At 45.7% G+C, this 15,537-nt stretch overlaps 1 protein-coding gene across 1 annotated transcript in view; it reads left to right on the top strand.

Annotated features, from left to right (window-relative positions):
• LOC120041778 (FRAS1-related extracellular matrix protein 2-like) overlaps positions 1-7,399 on the top strand; it is a gene marked incomplete at its 5' end in the record, with an annotated part of 61,009 nt that extends 53,610 nt beyond the window's left edge. The window contains 3 exons of the mRNA XM_038986639.1: positions 3,188-3,375; positions 4,981-5,127; positions 6,854-7,399. Of these exons, the coding sequence (XP_038842567.1) occupies positions 3,188-3,375; positions 4,981-5,127; positions 6,854-7,399 (881 nt within the window). The remainder of the gene's footprint in view (positions 1-3,187; positions 3,376-4,980; positions 5,128-6,853) is intronic.
• Positions 7,400-15,537: the final 8,138 nt, after the last annotated feature.

Raw genomic sequence — 15,537 nt, 5'->3', positions numbered from 1 at the left:
CACTCAATCCCCCGATTGACTTGATGTAGTTACACATTTCAAATATGGACAGTTCAGGGTTATTTTACCCCCCGATCTTCATAAGAAATGACCATACCAGTCACTTTTGGAGCACATGAATAGTAATCTAACAAAAAAAATTGTTTGCAAGCAGGACTAAGGCAGAGGGAAAGAGGCGAAGCAAGAGGTCATCTTTTAGGGAGCGGTAATGATGTAACCAATAATGGTTACCATTGAGATCATATTGATGGTTGGCGATAATCTAGTGCCATTGATGGTTGCAATAGGCCTCTTGTTATTTGTTTATATTCCAATTGTCACGCCTGCTCCCGCTCTTCCTCTCTGGCGCTCGAGGGTTCCAGGCTGCCCTTCGTTACGCACACCTGTCACCATCATTACGCACACCTGTCACCATCATTACTCACACCTGTCACCATCATTACTCACACCTGTCACCATCATTACCTACACATGTCACCATCATTACTCACACCTGTCACCATCATTACTCATACCTGTCACCATCATTACTCACACCTGTCACCATCATTGCTCGCACCTGTCACCATCATTGCTCACACCTGTCACCATCATTACTCACACATGTCACCATCATTACTCGCACCTGTCACCATCATTACTCACACCTGTCACCATCATTACTCACACCTGTCACCATCATTACTCACAACTTGTCACCACATCATAACTCACACCTGTCACCATCATTACTCAATGTCACCATCATACTCACCTGTCACCATCATTACTCACACCTGTCACCATCAATACTCACACCTGTCACCATTTGGCTCACACCTGTCACCATCATTGCTCACACCTGTCACCATCATTACTCGCACATGTCACCATCATTACTCGCACCTGTCACCATCATTACTCACACCTGTCACCATCATTACTCACACCTGTCACCATCATTACTCACACCTGCCACCATCATTACTCACACATGTCACCATCATTACTCACACATGTCACCATCATTACTCACACATGTCACCATCATTACTCACACCTGTCACCATCATTACTCGCACCTGTCGCCATCATTACTCGCACCTGTCACCATCATTACTCACACCTGTCACCATCATTACTCACACCTGCCACCATCATTACTCACACCTGTCACCATCATTACTCACACCTGTCACCATCATTACTCACACCTGTCACCATCATTACTCACACATGTCACCATCATTACTCACACATGTCACCATCATTACTCACACCTGTCACCATCATTACTCGCACCTGTCGCCATCATTACTCACACCTGCACATCATTACTCACACGTCACCATCATTACTCGCACCTGTCACCATCATTACTCACACCTGTCACCATCATTACTCACACATGTCACCATCATTACTCACACCTGTCACCATCATTACTCGCACCTGTCGCCATCATTACTCGCACCTGTCGCCATCATTACTCGCACCTGTCACCATCATTACTCACACCTGTCACCATCATTACTCACACCTGTCACCATCAATACTCACACCTGTCACCATTTGGCTCACACCTGTCACCATCATTGCTCACACCTGTCACCATCATTACTCGCACATGTCACCATCATTACTCGCACCTGTCACCATCATTACTCACACCTGTCCCATCATTACTCACACCTGTCACCATCATTACTCACACCTGCCACATCATTACTCACACCTGTCACCACCATTACTCACACCTGTCACCATCATTACTCACACCTGTCACCATCATTACTCACACATGTCACCATCATTACTCACACATGTCACCATCATTACTCACACATGTCACCATCATTACTCACACCTGTCACCATCATTACTCGCACCTGTCCATATTACTCGCACCTGTCCACATCATTACTCACACCTGTCACCATCATTACTCACACCTGCCACCATCATTACTCACACCCTGTCACCATCATTACTCACACCTGTCACCATCATTACTCACACCTGTCACCATCATTACTCACACTGTCACCATCATTACTCACACATGTCCCATCATTCTCACACTGTCCCATTACCGCACCTGTCGCATCATTACTCACACCTGCCCCTACTCACACCTTCACCATCATTACTCGCCCTGTCACATCATTACTCACACCTGTCACCATCATTACTCACACATGTCACCATCATTACTCACACCTGTCACCATCATTACTCGCACCTGTCGCCATCATTACTCGCACCTGTCGCCATCATTACTCGCACCTGTCGCCATCATTACTCGCACCTGTCGCCATCATTACCCACACCTGTCACCATCATTACTCACACCTGTCACCATCATTACGCACATCAGCACTCATTGGACTCACCTGGACTCCTTCACGTTTTGATTGCCTTCCTTGAAATCTGTCTGTTTCCTCTGTTTCATCCCCGCATCAGCATAATGGTTGTTTCCAATTCCCCCTGTCCAGACGCTGTCTGTATTCTGTTCCTGTCCATGGTTATTAAGTGTTCACTCCCTGTCCCTGCTTCTCGTCTCCAGAGTCGATCCTTACACCAATAGGCTACATTCTGTAGACTAACCATTAGTTACATAGTTCAGCTTTAAGTACTAGTTACAAATTTAGTTGGGTAATTTTTACACCTTATAATAAACTGTGACAGCAAACAAAAAGAGCAACAACTTAGTGCAATTAATTTGACATACATTTTTTTATTTTTGCCTGCCAACACCATCTTGCAGATGTCCTCCAGCACAGGTAGTCTTCAATGAAGACTGACATCGAACAAAGTTCGTAGGCTGTACAGTTTAAATTACGGCCAATCAAAGGTGACTTAATATCTGTCAATATACTCAATTTCATAAAAAGGTTAAATGGTACTCGAGACAATGGAATAATTTTACAATTTCAATAGCATGAAATGAAAATTAATTTCACAACATAATTTCAAGTACCTGGGATGGTAAAAATATTTATACCAAGCTCCGTATAGCATGTTACTGTACAGCTACTGTGTTACAATTTAGGCGCTTATCGGTGCCATTTTCCACCCTATTACGGGTACGCGTAAAGGGCTACACGGAACATGATTGTTATTGATTATAATCACTACTGAAACAGACCGTTGCTTCTCTATTCTCTCTGCCCACCTCCCTCCCCTCCCCTCCCCTCCCCCTCTCCAGGTGATACTATCTACGGTCTTGTGATGGTGGACCCTGTTCAGAACCTGGGGGACTCTTTCTTCTGCAACATAGAGAAGGTGTACCTGTGCACCGGCGCGGATGGATACGTGCCCAAGTACAACCCCACTAACTTTGAGTTTGGATGTCTGGCTGAATCTCCCTCTCTGCTCTACCACTTCAAGATCTTAGTGAGTATAGCAGACTGTAGTCAGTCAGACTCTCCCTCTCTGGTCTACCTAATACACACCTATACACAACTTAAAATCACATCCTAATAAACAACTTAAAATCACATCCTAATAAACAACTTAAAATCACATCCTAATAAACACCTAGAAACAACTTAAAATCACATCCTAATAAACAACTTAAAATCGTATCCTTAATAAACACTTATACACAACTTAAAATGACATCCTAATAAACTATCATGACACAAGGCGATACCCAGATGCAGACACAGGAGGCAGATGGTTGGAGTCTTAGAATATTTATTAATCCAAAAGGGTAAGGCAAGACAATGGTCGTGGACAGGCAAAACCAGTTCAGAGTCCAAAAGGCACCAAAGGGCAGGCATAATCAAGGTCAGGGCAGGCAGGATGATCAGGCAGGCGGGAAAGTAGTCCAGTGTCAGGCAGGGGTCCAAACCGGGAAGACTGTCACAAAGAGAATAGCAGAAGGAGTACGGGAAAAACACACTGGTTGACTTCACTAACATACAAGATGAACTAGCACAGAGAGACAGGAAACACAGGGATAAATACACTGGGGAAAACAAGTGACACCTGAAGGGGGTGGAGACAATAACAAGGACAGGTGAAACAGATCAGGGTGTGACAATTTTTTTTAAATCCCATCCTAATAAACACCTAGAAACAACTTAAAGTTACATCCCAATAAACAACTTAAATAACATTGTAATAAACACCAAGACACAACTTAAAATGACATCCTAATTAACACTTATACACTACTTAAAATGACATCCTAATTAACACTTATACACTACTTAAAATGACATCCTAATTAACACTTATACACTACTTAAAATTACATCCTAATTAACACTTATACACTACTTAAAATTACATCCTAATTAACACTTATACACTACTTAAAATTACATCCTAATTAACACTTATACACAACTTAAAATTACATCCTAATAAACACCTAAAACCTTTTAAAATGACATCCTAATAAACGACTTAAAATCACATCCTAATAAACACCTAGAAACAACTTAAAATTACATCCTAAGAAACACCCTAGACACAACTTAAAATCAAGCTATTTATCACATTAGTACAATGTCTGAATCTCCTAATGTAAAATATGCATGTTTTTTCCTTTAATAAATCATGAGGAAGAATACAAAATGAATGTAATGTAGCAACGACAAGAGTGTTAAATTATGAATGTAATGTACTGACGACGAGCGTGTTAAATTATGAATGTAAAGCATCAGAGAGTCCTGTAGAACAGAAAGGACCTGAGAAAGCTTTTTGATGCTGACTTTACCTCAGAAAAGATAGATTTAACCCAAAGATGACATTACATCAAGAACTCTCTTCTTGAGAGAGAGAACCTCTCAACGTTAAAACGGTACTGTCTAGTGTTATCACTGCATTTCACTACAGTCAATCTTTATTTTATCATTCTGTCTGTGTATTCTCTTTGGTGATAATCAATACTCTACTCTCTACTCCTCGTGTGTGTGTCCCCCCCCCCCCCCCCCCCACTCTGTCCCCTCCTCTTCCTCTCCGCTCCTCCTCCTCCTCCTCCCCCTCCAGGACAAGGCCCAGCCCGAGACTCAGGCCCGTGGGTTTGGTGACGTGGAATTTAATGCAATGTTGGCTGCAGACGACCCCTCAGCTCTCTCTCTGGTCAGACAGCCTGGAACAGATGGATTCAGACTGGACTCTACGGCCATGTTCCAGGTACTGTGCTCTACTATAGTATACTGTGCTGTACTGTACTGTTCTCTACTATAGTACACTGTACTGTGCTCTAGTATACTGTACTGTGCTCTACTATAGTGTACTGTAGTGTACTATACTGCACTGTGTTCTACTATAGTACACTATACTGTACTGTGCTCTACTATAGTATACTGTGCTGTACTGTTCTCTACTATAGTACACTGTACTGTGCTCTACTATACTGTACTGTGCTCTACTATAGTGTACTGTACTGTGTTCTACTATAGTATACTGTACTGTGTTCTGCTATAGTATACTGTACTGTGTTCTACTATAGTATACTGTACTGTGTTCTGCTATAGTATACTGTACTGTGTTCTGCTATAGTGTACTGTACTGTGTTCTGCTATAGTATACTGTACTGTGTTCTGCTATAGTGTACTGTACTGTGTTCTGCTATAGTATACTGTACTGTGTTCTGCTATAGTGTACTGTTTTGTAAAAAATCGAATCAAATCAAATTTTATTGGTCACATACACATGGTTAGCAGATGTTAACGCGAGTGTAGCGAAATGCTTGTGCTTCTAGTTCCGACAGTGCAGTAATATCTAACAAGTGATCTAACAATTCCCCAATAACTACCTAATACACCCACATCTAAAGGGGTGAATGAGAATACAGTTGAAGTTGGAAGTTTACATACACTTAGGTTGGAGTCATTAACTCGTTTTTCAACCACTACACACATTTCTTGTTAACAAACTATAGTTTTGGCAAGTCGGTAATAAATAAAATGCAAGTCGGTAAACGATAAATGCAGCCTCAGGATATATGGTTTCCAGTTTACATAGAGTCCAGTGATGTTCCTTGAGGGCTGTCTTTGTGTCTGCTTGAGGGGGAATGTACACCACTGTGACTAAAACTGACTAGAATTCCCTTGGGAGGTAAAATGGCCGGCATTTGATTGTAAGGACTTCTAGGTCGGTACTGTAGTATACTGTAATGTTCTCTACAGGGTGGCAGGTAGCCTAGTGGTTAGAGTGTTGGGCCAGTAACTGAAAGGTTGCTGGATTGAATCCCAGAGCTGACAAAGTAAAAATGTGTCTTTCTGCCCCTGAACAAGGCAGTTAACCCGCTGTTCCTAGGCCGTCATTGAAAATAAGAACTTGTTCTTTACTGACTTGCCTAGTTAAAAATAAATATATATATAGTATACTGTGCTCTATTATAGTGTACTCTGCTTTAATATAGTGTTCTACTATATTGTGCTGATTGGCTGACAGCCGTGATATATCAGACCATATACCACGGGTATGACAAAACATGTATTTTTACTGCTCTAATTACTTTGGTAATCAGTTTATAATATCAATAAGGCACCTCGGGGGTTTGTGGTATATGGCCAATATACCACGGCTAAGGGTTGTGTCCAGGCACTCCGCTTCCGTCGTGCTTAAGAACAGCCCTTAGCTGCGGTATATTGGCCATATACTACACCTCCTCGGGCCTTATTGCTTAACTATAGCATTTTGGACTGAAACTCTTCACTTATTCTGTGTACCAAATAGCTAGATAGTTATGTTGTGTACCAGATAGTTATGTTGTGTACCAGAGAGCAAGATAGAATTCTTCAAATACACTGAAAATAATTATTTATATAACAAATAATCAAAAACACATTTATTTGAACCCAGGTGTGCAGATAACACACTCTAACCTCTAACCTCTAACCTCCTGTCCCAGGTGGCTGCGGGTCGTGAGTGGTTCATCCACACCATCTACACCATCCGCTCCAAAGACAACGCCAACCACGGCATCGGCAAGAGGAGCTTCGAGTACCACCACTCCCTGGTCGCCACGGGCAACGACCTCTCCATTACCCCCGGGGTCAAAGGTCAAGGTCACCGTGTGAGGAGGTCAGCCAGTGGATTGGTCGGAGCGGCGGTCCCCGACGTGGCCGATGACATTGGAGCAGACAACAACCGTGGCACCAACATCATGCACATCGCCTTGGACCGTACCAAGAGGAGGGCGGCAGCGGGGGTGGAGCTGTACGCCGACCGTCTGGAACCAAGAGAGCTGAGCAGGGGGGAGGGGGAGGAGGGGTTGCCGACGGTGGTGGGGGGGCTGGTGGGAATGCTGCTCACCTTCCTCCTCATCATCATCCTCGTCCTGGTGGTCCGGTACAGACAGAAGGAGGAGAGGAAAGAGAGGGTGAGGGGGTCGGCGAGCACGGAAGCGATGATGGTGGCGAGGATGGACGACTGCAGCAACAGCTCAGAGGTCTAAGAGAGATGGACGGATTGAAAAAAAAATGGACAGAGTTTTGAGGAGTATTTGAGCTTTTGTAATGTGTTTCCCCCCCCCCCCCCCCCCCCATGATTTTTGTACACTGTTACTGGAGGATTTTTGAAAGCTCCATCTCGTGGCTGCTCAGTAAGTCAAGTGATTGAAAAGCTTCATCCTTGTATATTTAAACTCTCCCATTTAAAACACCTATAAAAGAACAACTGTGCTGCAATCAGTTTTGTGGTTTTAAAGACAGCTCCTCCTTTTGATAAATGTCATGGTTTTACTTTTCCTTGTAGCTGTTGTGTTGCAAGTGCCTCAAGCAGCTACACATAGACCAATGGGGGCTCTCCTTAAACAGCTATCTAGTGTCTTGACCAATGGGGGCTCTCCTTAAACAGCTATCTAGTGTCTTCACCAATGGGGGCTCTCCTTAAACAGCTATCTAGTGTCTTGACCAATGGGGGCTCTCCTTAAACAGCTATCTAGTGTCTTCACCAATTGGGGCTCTCCTTAAACAGCTATCTAGTGTCTTGACCAATGGGGGCTCTCCTTAAACAGATATCTAGTGTCTTGACCAATGGGAGAGCTACTTCAACAGCTATCTAGTGTCTTGGCCAATGGGAGCCCTCCTTTAACATATAGCTAGAGTCTTGACCAATGGGAGCTATCCTTCAACAGCTATCTAGTGTCTTGACCAATGGGAGCTCACCACCAACATATAGCTAGAGTCTTGACCAATGGGAGCTATCCTTCAACAGCTATCTAGTGTCTTGACCAATGGGGGCTCTCCTTCAACAGCTATCTAGTGTCTTGACCAATGGGAGCTCTCCTTCAACATATAGCTAGAGCCTTGACCAATGGGCGCTATCCTTCAACAGCTATCTAGTGTCTTGACCAATTGGAGCTCTCCTTCAACATATGGCCAGTCTTGACCAATGGGAGTTCTCCTTCAACAGCTATCTAGTGTCTTGACCAATTGGGGCTCTCCTTAAACAGCTATCTAGTGTCTTGACCAATTGGGGCTCTCCTTAAACAGCTATCTAGTGTCTTGACCAATGGGAGCTCTCCTTCAACATATAGCTAGAGTCTTGACCAATGGGAGCTATCCTTCAACAGCTATCTAGTGTCTTGACCAATGGGAGCTCTCCTTCAACATATGGCTAGAGTCTTGACCAATGGAAGTTCTCCTTCAACAGCTATCTAGTGTCTTGACCAATGGGAGAGCTCCTTCAACAGCTATCTAGTGTCTTGGCCAATGGGAGCCTTCCTTCAACAGATATTTAGTTTATTAACCAATGGGAGCTCTCCTTCAACAGATAGCTAGAGTATTGACCAGTTGGAGCTCTCCTTCAACAGATACCTACAGTCCTGACCAATGGGAGCTATCCTTCAACAGATATCTAGTGTATTGACCAATGGGAGCTGTCCTTCAACAAAAATTAGTGTCTTGACCAATGGGAGCTGTCCTTCAACAGATATTTAGTGTCTTGACCAATGGAAGCTCTCCTTCAACAGATAGCTAGTGTCTCCACCAATGGGGAGTTCTCATACAACAGGTAGCTAGTGTCTCCACCAATGGGGAGTTCTCATACAACAGATAGCTAGTGTCTCCACCAATGTTGAGTTCTCATACAACAAATAGCTAGTGTCTCGACTCATGGCTGGGGAACTCTCATTCAACAGATAGCTAGTTTATTGGCCAATGGGGAGCTCTCATACAACAGATAACTATTGTCTCCACCAATGGGGACGCCTCGTTCAATAGAGCGCACATTTTATAGAAGGGCAACAATACATATAGATGGCATGTTGCTGCTGGGTTGTTTATAATAGCAATAAGGCACAAGGGAGTGTGGTATGTGGCCAATATACCACGATAAGGCACAAGGGAGCCGTGGTATATTGGGCATATACCACGATTAAGGGCTGTTCTTTAAGCACGACGCAACGCGGCACAATCCTGGACACAATCCTTAGCCGTGGTATATTGGGCATATATCACAAGCCCCCCCCCCCGAGGTGCCTTATTGCTATTATAACCTGGTTACCAACGTAATTAGAACAGTAAAAACAAATGTTTGGTCATACCTGTGGATATAGCACGGATGTCAGCCAATCAGCATTCAGGGCTCGAACCACCCAGTTTATAATTTGTAATAGAGATGTATCTGTAGAATATTTACTGTGTATTGGAAGAATTTACTTCCTCGCTTCTGTCACATTTGCTACCGTGGGAGTCGTGTTCAGGACTCTGCATAGCATTTTATTTCACTGCCTGTGTCTGTTTTCATTTTCATATTGTTCAAAATACACTGGATGTTGTTTAGAAAAAGTCAAACTGTGAAGTGAACACTGGATAAGTCAAGAGAGATACATTTCTTAAAGCCACAAATCTGTAATTTGTACTTGTTTTGATATTCAGCTGAGGGATGTGACATGCAGGGGACATGTGAGATTTTCTCAAGACTGACTTGGTGACCAGCTGGCTAGAACACAGGAGGATTATCCTTATACACAATACAGTATTTCATCACTCTCTACTCTCTGCACCTGAAGAGATTCACCACTTGTCTTCACCATGTCTGCATTACATAGGGAATAGGTTGCCATTAGAGACGCTAGGGAATAGGTTGCCATTAGAGACGCTAGGGAATAGGTTGCCATTAGAGACGCTAGGGAATAGGTTGCCATTAGAGACGCTAGGGAATAGGTTGCCATTAGAGACGCTAGGGAATAGGTTGCCATTAGAGACGCTGGGGAATAGGTTGCCATTAGAGACGCTAGGGAATAGGTTGCCATTAGAGACGCTAGGGAATAGGTTGCCATTAGAGACGCTGGGGAATAGGTTGCCATTAGAGACGCTAGGGAATAGGTTGCCATTAGAGACGCTAGGGAATAGGTTGCCATTAGAGACGCTAGGGAATAGGTTGCCATTAGAGACGCTGGGGAATAGGTTGCCATTAGAGACGCTAGGGAATAGGTTGCCATTAGAGACGCTAGGGAATAGGTTGCCATTAGAGACGCTAGGGAATAGGTTGCCATTAGAGACGCTAGGGAATAGGTTGCCATTAGAGACGCTGGGGAATAGGTTGCCATTGGAGACGCTAGGGAATAGGTTGCCATTAGAGACGCTAGGGAATAGGTTGCCATTAGAGACGCTAGGGAATAGGTTGCCATTAGAGACGCTAGGGAATAGGTTGCCATTAGAGACGCTAGGGAATAGGTTGCCATTAGAGACGCTGGGGAATAGGTTGCCATTAGAGACGCTAGGGAATAGGTTGCCATTAGATACGCTAGGGAATAGGTTGCCATTAGAGACGCTAGGGAATAGGTTGCCATTAGAGACGCTGGGGAATAGGTTGCCATTAGAGACGCTAGGGAATAGGTTGCCATTAGAGACGCTAGGGAATAGGTTGCCATTAGAGACGCTAGGGAATAGGTTGCCATTAGAGACACTAGGGAATAGGTTGCCATTAGAGACGCTAGGGAATAGGTTGCCATTAGAGACGCTAGGGATTAGGTTGCCATTAGAGATGCATAGGGTGCCATAGGACTCTGGTCTAAAGTAGTGCACTATATATAGGGAATAGGGTGCCATAGGGCTCTGGTCTAAAGTAGTGCACTATATAGGGAATAGGGTGCCATTTGGGATACAACCTGACCCTGAGAGTATTCTATGATATAACTGACTGTACCTGGGTTCAGTCGAATGTTTGGAGGACCGGTAAATCATATCTTTCAAGTCTTTGTCTATCGTTGTGGTTATCAAGGATATCTGCCAATGGATTTGTTCTGGGATTGAGGCATACTGTATTTATCAGTCCCCATTATTGACCAATCATCAGTAGGCCTAGCAGTTAGTTACGTACCATTTTGACCCTATAGGATTAGGACAGTCCTTTATTCACCAGACAGAGCTCTGATGAGGCGACAGGTAGCCTACTGGTTAGAGTGTTGGGCAAGTAACCAAAAGGTTACTTGATCGACATCCCCGAGCTGACAAGGTAAAATAAATCTGTCGTTCTCCCCCTGAACAAGGCAGTTAACCCATTGTTCTCTGGTAGGCCGTCATTGTAAATAAGAATTTGACTTGCCTAGTTAAATAAAGGTTTAAAAAAAATATCCATATTATGCCCACAGTCATAAAGCCTCAGAGTTGGAGTGTTGATCTAGGATCAGTTTAGTCTTTTAGATCATAATGAGTAAGACTACATGGACAGGGAAGACCTGATCCTAGATCATAATGAGTAAGACTACATGGACAGGGAAGACCTGATCCTAGATCATAATGAGTAAGACTACATGGACAGGGAAGACCTGATCCTAGATCATAATGAGTAAGACTACATGGACAGGGAAGACCTGATCCTAGATCAGCCCCCCTATCCTAAGAGGCGTTCTGAATATGGGCCCGGGTATAAACTACACAGCAACGGGCTTGGTTCAATCGCACACCTCAAATATAAATAACCAAATGCACTTTTTTTTAATATATATAAAAGGCACATTTCTCACATGTTTATCAATCCAAGCTATGCAATGTAATCTAGGAAGAAACACCGAATACACACCGTTAAGGGGGGGGGGGTCTGACGTGAGTGATGCTGATGTTATATAATGTTACCTCCGAGTGTACGGACGACTTCAGCACCAAGGTTTAAACTTGATATTCAATGTATATCTTTCATGAATGAGTATTTATGGTTGTATTTATGAATAACAATGTGTCGGGGAGTGGCGTGTGCGATTTCAACACTTTACTTTTTTTGTAACAATCCCCCCCCCCCCAAAAAAAATAAATATGTTCTGCAAAATGAGTAGGCTGATTTTTTAAATATATATATATATATATTTTTTTTAAACAGTTCAATCAATTGTATGAATCAGTTATGTTCTTATAACTGAAGGATGAGCAACTCCAGTTCTCAGGGACCTGATTAGAATCACACTTTTGCACCCAGCTAACACCAGACTCCAATATTAAACTAATCATGGTCTTCAGTTTAGAATGCAATTACTTTCATTGGGGTGCGTTAGCTATAAGGCTGGGGGGGGGGGGGGGAGTGTGACACCAATCAGGCCTTGAGGACTGGAGTTGCTCAACGCTCTTATATACTGTAGCTATTAGATAAGCTTCAGTAGCCCTTGGCCTACCAGTTTAGTAATACATTTTATGCAGGCCAAGGGAATTTTACAGATCAGCAGAGAAGACAAAAATTACTTATCTATAACACTAGCTCTAATTTTAAAGATAAAAATATAAACGTTATTCAAATTGGCCTACATCTCTGCAGTTTACAGCCTATAGACCAGGGGTATTCAACTTTACTCTACGAGGTCCGGAGCCTGCTTGTAATGGGCCCTATGTGTGGCTGGTGTAGAGAGTCAGGCGCAGGACAGCAGATATGAGTAAACAACGGACTTTTACTCAAAAATGTCAAATATACAAAGTAACAAATACACGCACACCATGACAGACTGAAAAAACAATAAACAATCACTCACAAAAAAAACATGGGGGAACAGAGGGTTAAAAATGAAACAGTAATTGTGGGATTGAAATCAGGTATGTAAAACAAAGACAAAACAAATGGAAAATGAAAAGTGGATCGGCAGTGGCTAGAAAGCCGGTGACGTCGACCGCCGAACGCCGCCCGAACAAGGAGAGGGACCGACTTCGGCGGAGGTCGTGACAGTACCCCCCCCCCCCCCCCCCCCCCCCCCTTTACGCGCGGCTCCAGCAGCGCGCCGGCACCGACATCGGGGACGACCCGGAGGACGAGGCGCAGGGCGATCCGGGTGGAGACGGTGGAAATCCCGCAGCAACGAAGGGTCCAGGACGTCCTCCACCGGCACCCAGCATCTCTCCTCCGGACTGTACCCCACTCCACAAGGTACAGAAGGCCCATCGCCCAATGCCTCGAGTCCAGGATAGCTCGAACAGCATACGACGGGGCCCCCTCGATGTCCAGAGGGGGCGGAGGAACCTCCCACACCTCAGCTTCCTGGAGTGGAACAGCCACCACCGGCCTGAGGAGAGACACATGGAACGAGGGATTAATACGATAATCTGGGGGAAGCTGTAACCTGTAGCATACCTCGTTCAGTCTCCTCAGGACTTTAAATGGCCCCACAAACCGTGGACCCAGCTTCCGGCAAGGCAGGCAGAGGGGCAGGTTTCGGGTCGAGAGCCAGACCCGGTCTCGCTGCGGTGACGGTCAGCGCCCTCTTTTTGCCGCCTCACGGCCTGTTGTAGGTGCACATGGGCGGCGTCCCAGGTTTCCTCCGAGTGCTTGAACTATTTGTCCACCGCAGGAGCTTCGATCTGGCTCTGATACCACGGTGCCAGAACCGGCTGATACCCCAGTACGCACTGGAAGGGAAAGAGGTTAGTGGAGGAGTGGCGGAGTGAGTTTTGGGCCATCTCTGCCCAGGGGATGAATGCCGCTCACTCCCCCGGACGGTCCTGGCAATAGGACCACAGAAACCTACCCACATTCTGGTTTACTCTCTCCACCTGCCCGTTACTCTCGGGGTGAAAACCTGAGGTGGGGCTGACCGAGACCCCCAGATGTTCCATGAACGCTCTCCAGACCCTGGACGTAAACTAGGGACCTCGATCAGAGATGATGATCAGATGTCCTCAGGCACCCCGTAGTGCCGGAAGACATGAGTGAACAGGGCCTCCGCAGTCTGTAGGTCCGTAGGGAGACCGGGCAAAGGGAGGAGACGGCAGAACTTAGAAAACCAATCCACAATGACCGAGATCATGGTGTTGCCCTGTGAGGGAGCAAGATCCGTCAGGAAGTCCACCGACAGGTGCGACCACGGCCGTTGTGGAACGGGTAGGGGTTGTAATTTCCCTCTGGGCAGGTGCCTGGGAGCCTTGCACTGGGCGCACACCGAGCAGGAGGACACATAAACCCTCACGTCCTTGGCCAAGGTGGGCCACCAGTACTTCCCACTAAGGCAACGCACCGTCCGCCCGATGCCAGGCTGACCAGAGGAGGGTGACGTATGGGCCCAATAGATCAAACGGTCGCGGACAGCAGACGGAGCGTACAGGCGCCCAGCTGGACACTGGGGGGGAGTGGGCTCTGTGCGTAACGCCCGCTCGATGTCCGCGTCCAGCTCCCACACCACCGATGCCACCAGGCAAGAGGCTGGAAGTATGGGAGTATGATCCATGGACCGCTCCTCTGTGTCATACATCCGGGACAGTGCGTCTGCCTTAGCGTTCTGGGAACCTGGTCTGTAGGATAAAGTGAAAACAAAACGTGTAAAAAACATGGCCCACCTTGCCTGGCGAGGGTTCAGTCTCCTCGCCGCCAGGATATACTCCAGATTGCTGTGGTCAGTCCAGATGAGAAAAGGGTGTTTAGCCCCCTCAAGCCAATGTCTCCACAAATTCAGAGCCTTGCCAACAGCCAACAGCTCCCAGTCCCCCACATCATAGTTTCACTCCGCCGGGCTGAGCTTCTTCGAAAAGAAAGCACAGGGGCGGAGCTTTGGTGGTGTGCCCGAGCGCTGAGAGAGCACGGCTCCTATCCCAGCCTCAGACGTGTCCACCTCCACTATTAATGCCAAAGAAGGATCCGGATGAGCCAGCACGGGAGCTGAGGTAAACAGAGCCTTCAGGTAACCAAAAGCCCTGTCCGCCCCAGCCGACCACTGCAGCCGTACTGGTCCCCCCAACAGCAATGAGGTAATGGGAGCTGCTACCTGACCAAAACCCTGGATAAACCTCCGGTAGTAGTTGGCAAACCCTAGAAACCGCTGCACTTCCTTTACCGTGGTTGGAGTCGGCCAATTACGCACGGCTGAAATGCGGTCACTCTCCATCTCCACCCCTGAAGTGGAAATGCGGTACCCTAGGAAGGAGACGGACTGTTGGAAGAACAGACATTTCTCAGCCTTGACGTACAGGTCATGCTCCAACAGTCAACCAAGCACCTTGCGCACCAGGGACACATGCTCGGGATGTGTAGCAGAGTATATTAGAATGTCGTAGATATACACCACTACACCCTGCCCGTGCAGGTCCCGGAAAATCTTGTCAACAAAGGCTTGGAAGACTGATGGAGCATTCATTAACCCGTACGGCATGACGAGGTATTCATAATGCCCTGAGGTTG

Source organism: Salvelinus namaycush, unplaced genomic scaffold (assembly GCF_016432855.1).
Source record: "Salvelinus namaycush isolate Seneca unplaced genomic scaffold, SaNama_1.0 Scaffold535, whole genome shotgun sequence".
Classification (NCBI taxonomy): domain Eukaryota; kingdom Metazoa; phylum Chordata; class Actinopteri; order Salmoniformes; family Salmonidae; genus Salvelinus; species Salvelinus namaycush.
The sequence above is the reverse complement of the archived record's forward strand: the minus strand, read 5'-3'. Positions and strand labels throughout refer to the sequence as shown.